Source organism: Ochotona princeps, chromosome 16, assembly GCF_030435755.1.
Source record: "Ochotona princeps isolate mOchPri1 chromosome 16, mOchPri1.hap1, whole genome shotgun sequence".
NCBI classification, from domain to species: Eukaryota; Metazoa; Chordata; class Mammalia; order Lagomorpha; family Ochotonidae; genus Ochotona; species Ochotona princeps.
In genome coordinates this window covers 51,824,642-51,838,294 of record NC_080847.1, presented here as the reverse complement: position 1 = coordinate 51,838,294, position 13,653 = coordinate 51,824,642, and the positions used below count along the sequence as shown (strand labels likewise).

Below are 13,653 nucleotides of genomic sequence, written 5' to 3'. Positions count from 1 at the left end.
GCCTGGGTCCAGGGTGGTCCTGCTGTTCATCTGGGCTGGGGGAAGCCTTGGCCCCCTCCGCCCCACATCCCACCCAGACACAGGCTCATGTCCCACTTCTGCCCGCCCTCCTCAGACACCTGTCTGGCGAGAATGATGACTGTGCACGGCGCTCCCAGCTCGAGGCTCTGCGGAAGTCAGCGCGGGGAGAGAAGACTCAGGAAGGTCACAGGAATGGAGGGGGACAGGGGAGCTTGGCCCCGAGAGACAGACGGGGAGACCCAGGGAAGATCCAAGCACACACCGTGCACAGCCAGCGAGCTGCAAAGACACAGCTGAGAACCGAGGGAAGCAGCGACAGATACACGCCGGTGAAGGTGACAGAGACAAGGGCCTTAGCCAAGGCACAGGGTTGGAAAGCTAGGAGGATCCCAGATGTAAAGCGCAGAGGAGACACAGCAGAATCTGCGCTCCAGTGAGGCAGCCAGAGGGGCTCAGAAGCCGAGGGGACCCCCACCCTCCCCTGGAGAAGAGGAGCTTCATGGTATTGCCCTGTGTGTATTGGGGTGGTTATAGGGGGGCAGAGATGAGAGCAGTCTCATTCTGGTCACCTCGCAGGACCCAGGCCCAGGGTAGGAGCATTGATCGGGTCCTGGAAGGGAGATGGCGCTCGCCCTGCCCCTCCAGGGTGCACACACAGCAGGGAGTGGGGCTCTTGCTGAGGCGCTGCAGCCCGTCATGCTGCCGCCGGGTGCTGAACGGACAGCTCCCTGCCCAGGGCCAGCCCTTCCCCGACCTTCTCGGTGCTCTGACGTCTTCCTGAAGTTTTTCACGGCGTCCCACCTCTCGCTCTCCCACCTCTGCCTTTGCCCACTCCCCTTCTCTCGCCCCCAGGCCCGTGCCTCCTCCCCGCTCAGCCCCCGCTCTTCACGTCCCTCTCCACCTCAGTTCTCCATCCCTCCTTTCTGCTCGGCCTCGTTTTTGTGTGTGTGTGTGTGTGTGTGTTTGTGCCGGTGACCTTCACTTGTCCTTTCTCAGCTGCAGTCTCCACAGGAGCCTCCAGCCGCAGAAGCAGGGCGGGCAAGGGAGAGCCGCCCCCGCTGGGCCAGCCCAGGGCGGTTCTCCCCTGCGCCCCATGCTGGCACCCCGTACTCCCTCCCCGCGGCTGCGCGAAAACGTAGAGTCCGGGGCCCAGACACCCACCCGCAGCGGGGCTCGCGGACGTGCGCACACACGTGCCCCATGGCACAGGCGCGGAGCGCACCCACCGCCGTGGGCACCACCCCCGCTCCCGCGTGGGGACCAGCTCCAGGCCCTCCCCTCCCCCAGCCCCATCTGGCTTCTCTCTGTGGCTCCGTTTCCGGTGTCTCCGCCTCTCCAGATCTCTGCATCTCCCTCCATCTGTCCCAGGGTCTCTGTCGCAGCCGCCCTCCGTCCTGAGAGAAGGTCAGCGGAGAGAGGCTGGCTGCCGGGACCTGGGGTGACCTGCTGGCCGCAGGCAGGCCCGAGCACAGGGGCCACGCCTCCAATTCCCGGAGCTCCAAGAAATGAGACCGGGGTATCCCCAGTTTTGGGGTTTTGTTTGTTTTTTTATTCCAACAGGGACTGAGATATGGCGGGGGATGGGACGGGGGCCCAATAGACCCCCTCCCGGGGGGGGGGGACTTCATAGAAATTCCGAGGTTTCTCCCCCCAAAAAGGAGAGAAAGAGAAGAATGGAGAGGCGCCAGGGGACGCCCACCTGTCCAGAGGCCCGATCCCCCTCCAGAAGCGTGGAGGGTCGCGTCGAGCTTCGGGGTCCTGGGCAGCCGTTCTCCGCCCTGGGCGCGGTCCCGCGGTCCTGGGGGCTGCTTGCCCGGGAGGGGTGGGGGTGCGGGCGTCCACGGCGCCTTCTCGCTAGTCCACCAGAGGGCACAGGCAGGCTCCGGTGCCTGGTTGGAGTCCACAATGGAGCCAGGGCCGAGTGCCCGCGCCCCCGGGTCCCCGGGCACAAGTCCTCTTCTTCACCCGCTGAGGCAGCGGGGGCAGCAGGGGCCTGGGGCGGGCCGTGTCCCTGCGTTCAGTCCAGGTTCTGCCCGTGGTCACTCGTGTTCCGCCAGCTCGCGGGGGCCGGAAGGGCCAGGTCGTGGCCTGGGCGGGCTGGTGGCCTCGGCAGGGGCGCCCAGGCCACGCGGAGGCGCGCCGGCCCCAGAGGCCCGCAGCGCCTGGATGCGCCGGCACTCCTGACAGACGCGCACGTGGGTGCAGGGCGTGGGCGCGGGCTGCCGCGCGCCGCTGGGCGGCCCGGGGTCGTCCAGGAGGCGCTGGGGTCCCCCGTGCGCGCCGCCCGCATCGCCTCCCGCGCCGGCCGAGTAGAGCTTGCCGTTGCTGAGGCGCATCTCGCGGACAGCACGCAGCGACAGGAGGGCCCGGCTGGCGCCACCTGGGCGCCGGCGCCTGCGGGAACGGGAAGTCTTGCGGCAAGACACGGCGTGACGCAGCTCCTGCAGCATCTCCTGGCACACGGACACCTGCGGGCAGCGCGGGGAGTCACATCGGGGACCCTCCCCTCTTGCCACTCTCGGCGCCCAGTCTTGTCTTCACCTCCCCACTGCCCAGTGCTTTTCCCTTGCAGGCCTCTGATCTCTCACAGCCTGTCTCAGCACAGGCCTCTAACTGCCACCATTCCCCCTCTCCTGTTCTGCCGCCCACCCTATTCCTGCAGTCACCACAGCAGGAGTATGCATTGGACCCCAGCACTGTTCTGAGCCCTGGTGATTTCATCTTCTGGTGAGCCCAGAAGATGAAATGAGAACGCTTGCCCTTGAGGAAGTCACAGTCAAGTGCACAGACAGAAAATAACAAGTCTGCAGGCTGGCAGTGTGGTGCATCGAGTTAGGCTGTGGCTTGCGACAGCAGAGTGCAGGCTCCAGCCCGCTGCTCCGCTCCTGACTCAGTGCCCTACAAATCTGGCAAAGGACCAGAAGACGGCTTAGGCCCTTGGGTCCCTGCACCCACGTGGGAGACCAGAGTGGAGTCCCTGACTCCTGGCTTCAAGCCTGGCCCAGACCTGGCTATTGTGGCCATTTGGCGTGTAAACCAGTGGTTGAAAGGCTTCTAGTCTCTCCCTCTTTCAATTGCTCTACCTTTCCAATACATAAACACAGCACACTTTAGAAAACAACAAGTGGGGGCCTGGCACTGTAGTCTAACGGCTAAAGTCCTTGCCTTGCATGTGCCCTGCTTCCCATCCAGCTCCCTGCTTGTGGCCTGGGAAAGCAGTTGAGGACGGCCCAAAGCCTGGGGACCCTGCACCCGCGTGGGAGACCTGGAGGAGGCTCCTGGCTTCAGATCAGCTCAGCTCCGGCCACTGCGGTTGCTTGGGGAGTGAATCATCGGACAGAAGATCTTCCTCTCTGTATCTCCTTCTTGCTGTATATCTGACTTTACAATAGATTAAATAAATCTTAAAAGAAAACAACAAGTGTTGATGTGCGGTGTGTGTTCAGTGGTGACCAGTGCTGGGTACGAGTGACACTGTTTGGAGACAGGACGCTCAAGGGAGACTGCCCCAAAGAGAGGGCCCCAAATGACCTGGCACAGCATCCTGGACACACAGCACAGCATGCAAAGGTCATGGGTGGGACAGGTGAGCAGGGGGAAGGGGGAGACAAGGCCTGAGGAAGAATTTTGGTTGTAATTGTGAATCGCATGGGAGCCAGTGAGAGGCTTAAGCCATGGCTGGTGTGTGTGTGTGTGTGTGTGTGTGTGTGTGATCCATCAATTGATTTGAAAGGCAGAGTGATGGGGAGTAGAGAGATGGATGGATCTTCCATCCACTGGTTCATTCTCCAGATGGCTGCAATGGCCAGGACAAGTCCAAGCTGAAGCCAAGTGCTCCACCTCGGTCTCCCACATGGTGGCAGGGACCTAAACACTTGGGCCATCTGCTGCTTTCCTGGGCACATGCATAGGGAGCTAGAAGCAGAACAGCAGCTTCACTCACTGCACCACAAGGCTTACTGCTGCTGTGTCTTTCTAGGATCACTGTGGAGCTGTGGTGAGCAGGGGCCAGGCAGGAAGCAACAGGCCGTCCCAGGCCAAGAAGGTGGTGGCTGGATCGGGTGGTAGGGGGAGGGGATGGGACCTGGTCTGAAGGCTGAGGATTTGCTGAGGGATTGGACATAGCGTGTGCGAGGATATAACCTGGGGGTGGAGGCACACAGCTGCTCAGGCCTGTGGACAGCCAGGCAGGGACAGAAGCACGGAGCTGTACTTCCAAACCAGATGTCAGCAAACAGGAAGTTCAGGAGCTGGGCAGGAGGCCTCTGCCATCCTGCCCTCTGGCCACGATCACCTGACACGAGTAGAGGATCTGGGGCGGGGTGGGTGTGGGGGTGTCAGCTGCCAGTGTCAGGGCACTTGAGCAGCCCCAGGATGAGTGCATGCACCGTGCCTTGACTTTCTGTGACTTAGGATGCTCTGACATCTCCCAGACCTTGCGGGCAGGGGGCAGACTGTCCCTTACAGCCGGTCACTTCTGCCCCTGCCCCTTTGTTTAAAGATGGCAGATAACTTGGCCGCCTTTCCTGTGCACACTGACAAACACTGAGAGTGTACCACTTTCCCTAAGCGCCCCTGTGACCTGGTGGCTCAGCATGCCTGCCCTGCTCTCTGCAGTACAATTTCCTCTCACTAGCACTACCTTTTCCCTTATGGTCCTCAGTCACTTCCATAGGTTAAAATCCCACAGGTACCTGGGAGCATGCACCCACCCCCAGGTGGCTCCTCCAGCCTCAGCAACTCTGATTGACTCCCCCGAAGATGTGGGGGAGCCAGACCCACCCAGCTCAGGTGCGCCTGGGTTCCTGTGATGCCACAGAGGCTGTGGCAGCTGCTATGGACGAGAAAAAGAACCAGCACAGCGACCACCAGCCCACAGATGGTCCTAAGGGTCACCGCTGGACAGGGCCACCAAGGGGCCTGAGAGAGAGAAGAGCAGCTCTGGCTGCCCTCCCCCTCCTGCCAGGGGCTGGTGCAGCAAGGAACCTCACCAAGCAAGCGTGAGTGGTAGGAGGCACACAAGGCCAGGAAAAGGCTTAGAAGAGCTGGCGGGGGTCAGCCATGCTGTGCCTCCATTGTGCCCCACAGCAAGGTCAGGCCTTGGGCCTTGGACACCAGGTGGAAAGGTCATTGGTGCCAAGAACAGCTACAGTGGCCAGGTGAGATTAGAAGTGGATTGGAGGGCCCGGCGGCGTGGCCTAGTGGCTAAAGTCCTCGCCTTGAAGGTGCCGGGATCCCATATGGGTGCCGGTTCTAATCCCAGCAGCTCCACTTCCCATCCAGCTCCCTGCTTGTGGCCTGGGAAAGCAGTCGAGGACGGCCCAATGCATTGGGACCCTGCACCTGCATGGGAGACCTGGAAGAGGTTCCAGGTTCCCGGCTTCAGATCAGCATGCACCGGCCGTTGCGGCTCACTTGGGGAGTGAAACATTGGACGGAAGATCTTCCTCTCTGTCTCTCCTCCTCTCTGTATATCTAACTTTGTAATAAAATAAATAAATCTTTAAAAAAAAAAAGTGGATTGGAGAGGAAGAGAGAGCACATGAGGGGGGAGTAGAAGGAGCAGGGCCACGAGGCGTGGCCGTGGCTGTGAGGGGTGGGGGCAGTCAGCTGGCATTGGGGATGTCAGGTCCAGAGAGGGTTGGGTTTAGCAGGAACAGCACACCTTGGTGGCTCAATCCCATACAGGGAAGACAGATGACACTGTGGAGGATGGGAATGGGGACAGCATGTCGCTGTGGTGTGAGGCCAGCACTGGGCAGAAGGAGGGGCTGGGGAAGCCAGCTGTCGGGGTGGGGGCATGGGAGCAGTGCCCACTTGCCAAGGCTGTCCCCACTACCCACATCCAGCTCGGCTCCTGCCTTTGCTTCTCCCCTTCCTCCCTGCACCTCCTCTTCCCGCATCCCCGTGGCCTCCTAGGCCCCCTCCGGCCCCTCTCTTGGGACCCCCCTCACCTCACTGTCTGCCCAGGCCCATGACCTCTCCTCTGCCCCAACCAGGTGTGGCCCACATGTTCCAGCCCTGCCCCACACGGGTCTCCTCACCTCTTCTGACTCTGCTGACCTCCGCGTGGACCATATGAACTCCATGACTGCCACGAAGACAGCAATGATGAGGCCACAGATGAGCACGACAAAAATCCCGCCAATGTTCTCCATGCCCAGACCTGCGAGGTGAAGGGCCAGGGTCATGGGGTGAGGCGTGTGGGCATGCAGCCGCCAGGGGCCGGGGAGAGGCGGAGCTGACCTTTTGCGCGGTGGTCTTCTTCTTTGGGGCAGCGGCCTCCCTCCCACCACTTGCGCTTCAGGATCTCCAGTCGGTTGTTCTCCTGGAGCTGCAGGATGGCCAGCGTGATCTCATCCCGGAACGGGGAGCCTGGGCCGGGGCAGGGCAGGGGTTGGCCGGCGGGCTTGCCCTCCCCTAGCCCTCACATGCTTCGACCCTGTCCCCTGCCAGCTCTTCCCAACTTGGAGGACAGGTCTCCAATCACACTGTCCTCCTCTCAGCCCCCACTGGCCCCATGGCTCACAGGCGCCCTTGCACCTGCCAGCACAGTCCCACCTGTGACCTTGGCCTCTGTCTGCTGGCACCCTTGGTGACCTGTGGAGTGAGTTCCTACCACACCTCTGCACCAGGCTGCCCTGCCCACCTCAGGCCCTCCCTCTCAAACACCCTACACCTCCCATCTGGGCCCTGTGTTCATCCTCTCTTATCTGCTCTGTCCTGAACATCCACCATGGCCAGGGAGGGAAGTGAGTGACATGTCCCCCAAGCAGCAGGCCACACTGCTTTGCTGGCCCAGCACCGACTCCCTGCAAAGCTGCTGGGCTCTAGCCGTGCACCCTGTAGGAAACCACTGATCTGGGCACCACTGGAATATCCCTGGCTTCAAAAGCCAAGGAATTGGTTGTACGATTCCAGCCCCAGGTTCAGCCATGTTTCCATGGCAGGTGGTCCCCCCTCCTACCCTCTCTCTCTGCCTTCCTTCACCTGCCAATCCCATAGGCACTTTTTTTTTCCAGCTTCCATTCTGAGCCAGGCCTTGGGTTTGGTTCAGACTGTCCTCACGCTTAAGGGGCTCTCGGGCCAAGGGGACGATGCCTCATGGCCACTTGCACTGAAAAGCACCCAGTATCACTGGTTCAAACCTCGCAAGGCTGGAAGTGACAGCTCCTAGAACTGTCCTGGCACTCAAGGCTTCTGTATTCCCTGGCCCAAGTCTTCCCGTCAGAGCCACTGTGCAGCTGGAGGGTGCAAGGCTGGCGGGGGGCTGCCACCACCTGACCGAGGCCACCCCCAAGCATGACCCACCTGCCACAGGTGGCTTCCCCACCCAGGCCCCGTACCCAGCGGCATGCCGATGCCGTAGCCCTTGGTGTCGAGGAGGCCCCCGATCTGGGTGAGGTTGCAGTTGAGGCGCCGGTGGTACTCGTTCATGGTAGACTCGAGCAGGAAGGCGTAGCGGGAGTTGAGGACACGGGCGATGCCCTCCTCCGTGCTCTTGACGAACACACTAGGCTGCTTCGACTGCATGTAGTTCCACATGCGCTGGTATGTCTGGTACCGCGAGTTCTGGACAGAGGGCGTACCAGCGGAGGGTGTGAGGGCCTCGCCGCCCCTTCCTGTCCTCAGTCCTACCCCCCAGAGTCTCTGAGACCCAAAAGAGCAGGGAGGCAAGAGAAGGGAGGCACTGCTCCTCTGCCTAGACGCCCAGCCCCACACAGAGGCCCTTGTGGCCTCTCCAGCCCATTCCTCCATACACCAGGGAGGCTACAAGTTCACCTCCTTCTCTCCCCATCTCCTCAACAGGTGAGGCCCACCCAGTTCCGGCCTCTACCCAACCAGTCGGTCAACCGCACAGTCACCATTGGCACCTCCTTGCAGCAGGGCCTGTGAGAGTGCCCTGTCCCGGCACTCCAGGCCCCTGCGGTCCCTGGTCCGAGTCCTCCTGTCAGAGCCACTTTCATTTCCTTTCCATCTCCCCCGGGGCATGGGGATGGATTTGTACCCCTACCCCCACCTGCCCAGTGCTCCCAACACCAGGCATGGGCAGTTCTGGGTGGCCTCACCTGGAAGAAGGTCATGGTGGAACCTGCGTGGATGGTGCCATACTCGATGTTGGTCTGATCTGCCAGGTCATCAGCTGACTCCACGGGCACCTCCATGCGCTGCACGGTGAGGAAGGCGGCCAGGTTGGCCGTGTAGGAGGAGATGATGATCAAGGTGAAGGCCCACCTGAGGGGGGGAGGGGTGAGCTGCAGGCTGGAGCCCCTGACACGCTGTGCTGTGGCCATGTACCCCACTGATGGTGCACCCCCCAGTCCCCGGGCCACCAGCAACCCCTGTACGCAGAAGGCTCAGTGACTGTTTTCCAGGGGACTGGCCAGAGTAAGGCACTAGAGCAGGTTCCCTGGGCTTATGTGTTGCTTCCGGAGCCTGGAGATACCCATGCCCCATCACAAGCGCTGCAGGAAACTGCTTTCATGCAGACAGTCCCTGGTGTCTCAGGGCAATGATCCAAGGGGCTGAAGCAAGGGCGAGCCCTGGGACTGTGCAAGTGGCATGGCCGGGAGGAGAAGCCCAAACAGCTCACAAGAGTTCCAGAAATTAATGTTTTGGCTGAGTGTGAACCTCAACATGTGTGCAGTGAAACCCATGGAAGGGGACAAGGAAAATGTTCAAGGAGAAAATTCCTAGACTCACCCAGGCCCGGGAGCCTTCTACACGCCCTACAGCCTGGGTGGAGGGACCTCCTAGAATACATGAGCTGCTCAGGAGAAACTCAGTCAGGCAGCATGACAGGCACAGTGAGTCCTCGAAGGAAAGCCATGCTGGATCTGCCCCCAGAGAGCTTAAAACCAGGCCTGCCCGCCTCTAAATAATTCACAGCTCACTGCCTGCCGGAAAAGGGCCAAGACTTTCAAGAAACGCATTCAACAATGAGGACAGTAAAATTCCCAAGGCACGTCATCTGTCTAAACATGACTGGATAGACAGGCGCTCGGAGAAGTGACCAACAAACATGAGAATGGAGACTCCACAGACCCAGGCCTGCAAGGGTGGGAGATGACAGAGTCAGCACTGAGCACACGCAGGGACACGAGGAGGTGAACCTGTCACGCCGTGTGACAGAAAGGAAAGCAACTGTGGCACAGTTGGTTAAACCTGCCGCCTGTAGCTCCAGCAGCCCATGTGAGTACCAGTTAGTGAACTGGCTGCTCTGCTTCAGGGATCTAGCTCCCAGCCAATGTGCCTGGGGAGGCAGCTGACAATGGCCTTGGGTCTCTGCCACCCACGTGAAAGAGCCGGATGGGAGTCTGGGCTCCTGGCTTCAGCCTGGGTCAGCTGTGACCACTGCGGCCATCTGGGAGTGAACCAGTGCATCCAGAGCTATCTTGCTCTGTCTCTTCCTGTTATTCTTTTTTATGTATTTATTTATTTTTCTTCAGACTTATTTTTATTTTTTAAAGTTTATTTATTTATTTTAAAAGATTTTTTTTAATTGGAAAGTTAGATATACGGAGAGAAGGGGAAACAGAGAAGAAGATCTTCCATCCAATGATTCACTCCCCAAGCAGCCACAACAGCTGGAACTGAGCCAAACCTAAGCCAGGAACCAGGAGCCTCTTCTAGGTCTCCCATGTGGGTGCAGGGTCCCAAGGCTTCAGGCCGTTCTCAACTGCTTTCCCAGGCCACAAGATTTATTTTGATTTAATGTCTGACATTGTCTGTACCAGTGATGTTTGGTCACACTTAAACAGCAGACTGATGGAATTGTAGCTCCTTATGAAGGAATGTACTGTTGTAACAATATGGCGGAAATCAGTCAGGGGATGGAATTGGGGGCAGGGGAATCCCAAACTATACAGAATCGTACCGTACAATTCAAAATTTAAAATAAAAATTTAAAAAAGGCATATTTTACAGAGAGAAGGAGAGACAGAGAGAGGTCTTCCATCTGCTGGTTTATTCCCTAAATGGCCAGAGCTGTCTGGTCCAAAGCTTGGAGCCTGGAGCTTCTTCTGGGTCTTCCATGTGGCTGCAGGAGTCCAGAGACTTGGACCATTCTCCCAGGTCATAAGCAGGGAGCTGGACTGGAGGTGGAGCAACCAGGACATGAACCAGCACCCATATGGGATGTCGGCACTTCAGGTGGAGACTTAGCCTACTATGCCATGGTGCTGGTCCCCACTTTGTCTTTTAAATATATAAAATCTTTTTAAAAAGGAAGTGAACAAAACTTTTAAAGTGAGGGGCAGGTTTGTGGCACAGCAGTTCAGTCCTTGCTTGGGACACCCACATGCTGTATTTCCTGGATCGAGTCCTAAGATTGATTTTGGCTACTGCATATCTGGTCCCATCTTTCTGCTAATGCACTCTCTGGGAGGCAGCAGAGAAGGGCTCAAGTACTGGGGTCCGTGTCGCCTACCTGGGAGACCCAGATGGAGTTCCAGGCACCAGGCTTCAGCCTGGTGGGCATTTGGGGACTAAACCCAAGGACAGAGATCTCTCAAAACTATCTACCTTTCACTGTCTCTGCCTTTCAAATAAAGTGAAATTACAGATTAAAAAAAAATTTTTTTTTCAGTCAAGAGGCTGGTGGCATGGCTCAACAGGCTAACCATCCTGTGGTGCTGGCATCCCATATGGACACTGGTTTGTGTCCCTGCTGCTCCACTTCCCATCCAACTTCCTGCTAACGTGCCTGGGAAAGCAGCAGAAGGTGGCTCAAGTGTTGGGGCCCCTGCACCCATGTGGGAAACTTGGAAGACCAGGCCCAGCTTTGGATTGGCTCAGCTCTGGCCATCATGGCCATTTGGGGAATACACTGGCGGCTGGAAGATCTCTCTCATCGACTCTCCTTTCTCTGTAAAATCTGACTTTCAAATAAGAAATAAGTCTCTTTCTAGGTCCAGCGTGGTAGCCTAGTGGCTAAAGTCCTTGCTTTGCACATGCTGGAATCCTATATAGGTGCTAGTTCTAATCCTGGTGGCCCTGCTTCCCATCCAGCTCCCTGCTTGTGGCCTGGGAAAGCAGCTGAGGATGGCCCAAAGCCTTGGGACTCTACACCTGCATGGGAGACCTGGAGGAAGTTCCTGGCTCCTGGCTTCGGATCAGTGCAGCTCTGGCTGTTGCGGCCTCTTGGGGAGCAAATCAATGGACAGAAGATCTTCCTTTGTCTCTCTTCCTGTCTATATATCTGATTTTTCAATAAAAATTTAAAAAATCTTAACAGATGTTGTGGAGATCCTCCACTCCCGCTTGCAGTCAGCTTACTGGTCCTCATCTGTATTTATACAACACTGTAGGAGTGCACAGGCCCCTGGCCGGAAGAGACAGAACGCTGGGCTGGGAACCAGCCTCAATACGTTGGCCAGGATTAAAGTCCTACAGAGGATGTTCTCTGGCCCCAGTGGAACTAAATTAGAAATCGGTAACAGAAAGACACCTGGAAAGTCCCCAAATCCAGGCGGTTCCATCTCTGCCCAGCTTTGTGCCCTTGGAGTTTCATCTCTGTCCCCTAGCCTGTGCGGGCAGGGTGACCATGGCCCCTCCTCCGGGTGTGCGAGGCGTGAGCTCACCTGACCCACAGCCCCTGCTGTGCCAATGTTTGCCATCACCATCCTGGTGACAGAGTGTGAAGAGACACCTGTCAGCTGGCTGTCTTATCCTGGACCCCCTTGTTCTCCCTCCTGGCCATGCCACTCCCTGAAGACCCCTCATGCCCCCACCCATTCCTGGCCGATGTTAATGAACTCAACAGTGGTCCTGTGTGGAGTGTGCAGGCAATGCCCCATGCAAGGCTCTGGAGTTGGGCCTTGACGGAGGAGTGGTCAATACAACCTCCTGCCAAACAGAACTGAAACTCGGACACCCAGTTCCCGGGAGACGCACGCCACCTCTCTGAGACATGTGCTCTGACCTGGACATGGCTGGTCAGGGGTGCTCGTGGGCACCCGAGGGATCTGGCCTGGAGATAGGGAGTGCAGCAGTAAGTGCAGAGACAGAGAGGCAGCCAAGGAAGCCCAGAGTGGGTGAGTGGGTCCTGGCAGGGTCTCAGGTGTCGGGGGATGTTTGGCAAGTATGGGCACTCTGCCAGACAGAGGGGCTCCCAAAGATGGGGTGCATGTCTGGCAATGCATAGCTCAGTCTGAACGGAGAAAATCCAGCCTGTGACAGTCTGAGTCCAGGGTGTCTTTTACATGCCTTTATATAACCAGGGTGTCTTTTACATGCCTTTATATAACCTAAGTCCAAGTCTCCAGAGAGACACCTCTTGTTTGTACTGGGGAGACTCCTGGCTCTGAGAGCACCTGGACCCAGAAGTGAGTGACCAAGGCAGGTGCCTCCGACTAGCTCAGTTAGCAAACAGTCACATCCACGGGGATTTGTGACTGCGCACACACTCCTGACAACTGCTTCCAAGCTGACAAACCAGTTCAGGAGTCTCGCCATTACAAGCTCATGCATGTCAAATGGAGCCTCCTGACCTCCGGCCCTGCACACCCAAGCGGGCCCTTACTGCTGCCATGTGATTAGAAACTGCTTTGTGTGTTTCTTCCCTTCATATTGCGAGCAGGGCATTCTGTTCATTTTTAAAATGTCTACTTAGATAGAGAGAGTACACTTGAATTTAGCTCAGGGTGGAAAAGGAAGTATTAAAAAACATTTGTGATCAGAGGGCTCTGGGTGTGTGAGCCCTGACCGGTCACCAGTCAGGGCTGGAGGGATGGGGAGACCACAGGGAAACACAGGCAGAGAACCTGAGGGCAGGAGGGCCCAGAGGCCCAGCAGCCCGGGAGCAGTCCAGAGAGCGCTTCTAGAAAGGGGGGTCTGGGGCATCTGCTGTCACAGGCCAGACAGGACCTGGACACACCAGCATGCTGCTAGCTGGAGCTGAGGTTGGAGGTTTTCTCTCCAGGAGGGCACAAGAAAAGAATGGCCTGGGGAAGTGAGGACAAGAGCTGAAGATGGCCCAGGCACCGGCCTAGAGCTGGGCGGATGGGAAGCAGGCTCTCGAACAGGGCAGGAGGCCAATGGCTCACCACACAGGAACCAAGGAGGGATGGGAAGGACGGGGCTGTGGTCAGAGGGAAGCCTCATGAATGCTGATTTCCGCAGCAGAGCCGACATGAATGGCAAGGAGTGAAGCTGCAGGAGGTGGTAGTGGAGTGGAAGCTGCCTAGGAGGGCCCAGGGAGCAGGTCCTGGTTGGGCTGATCTGAGTTAGGTACCAACCATACCCCTGGGACAGGGGCACCCACCCCCAGCACCCTGCCCCTACAACATGAGTCCCATGAGGGCAGGGATGCTGGAGCCCCATCCATCTGGAGATGAGCAAACACGTGTTGGGAATGGGGTGTCCGGGGTGCCAAAGGAAGCAAGCCTGGGATGAGAGGTTCCAGTCAGGGAGGCTGGGAGCAGGGGTCGTCCTGGGTGACAGCAACAGAAAGAGGCATGAAACGCCTGGCCAGGCAGATGGGACAGGAAGGCCAGCTGGCAGAGGCAGCCACAGGCCCCTTGCTGACGTGGGGTCTGGGCCAGATTACTCCCTGTACACCTTGGCAGTGTCCATGTAGCCCCTCTGCCTCCTGGCAGCACATGATGCATGTATGTGAGCCATGGATGTGCT

At 58.2% G+C, this 13,653-nt stretch overlaps 1 protein-coding gene across 5 annotated transcripts in view; it reads right to left on the bottom strand.

Annotated features, from left to right (window-relative positions):
* Positions 1 to 1,555: 1,555 nt before the first annotated feature.
* The window catches only part of GRIK5 (glutamate ionotropic receptor kainate type subunit 5), a 53,374-nt gene continuing 41,276 nt past the window's right edge, over positions 1,556 to 13,653 (bottom strand). For all 5 annotated transcript variants that reach the window (XM_058674603.1, XM_004597973.2, XM_058674604.1 and 2 more), the window contains 5 exons: positions 8,091 to 8,256; positions 7,368 to 7,593; positions 6,268 to 6,396; positions 6,066 to 6,187; positions 1,556 to 2,489 (listed from right to left, as the gene is read on the bottom strand). In XM_058674603.1, coding sequence (XP_058530586.1) covers positions 2,061 to 2,489; positions 6,066 to 6,187; positions 6,268 to 6,396; positions 7,368 to 7,593; positions 8,091 to 8,256 — 1,072 coding nt within the window. In that variant the 3' untranslated portion in view covers positions 1,556 to 2,060. The remainder of the gene's footprint in view (positions 2,490 to 6,065; positions 6,188 to 6,267; positions 6,397 to 7,367; positions 7,594 to 8,090; positions 8,257 to 13,653) is intronic.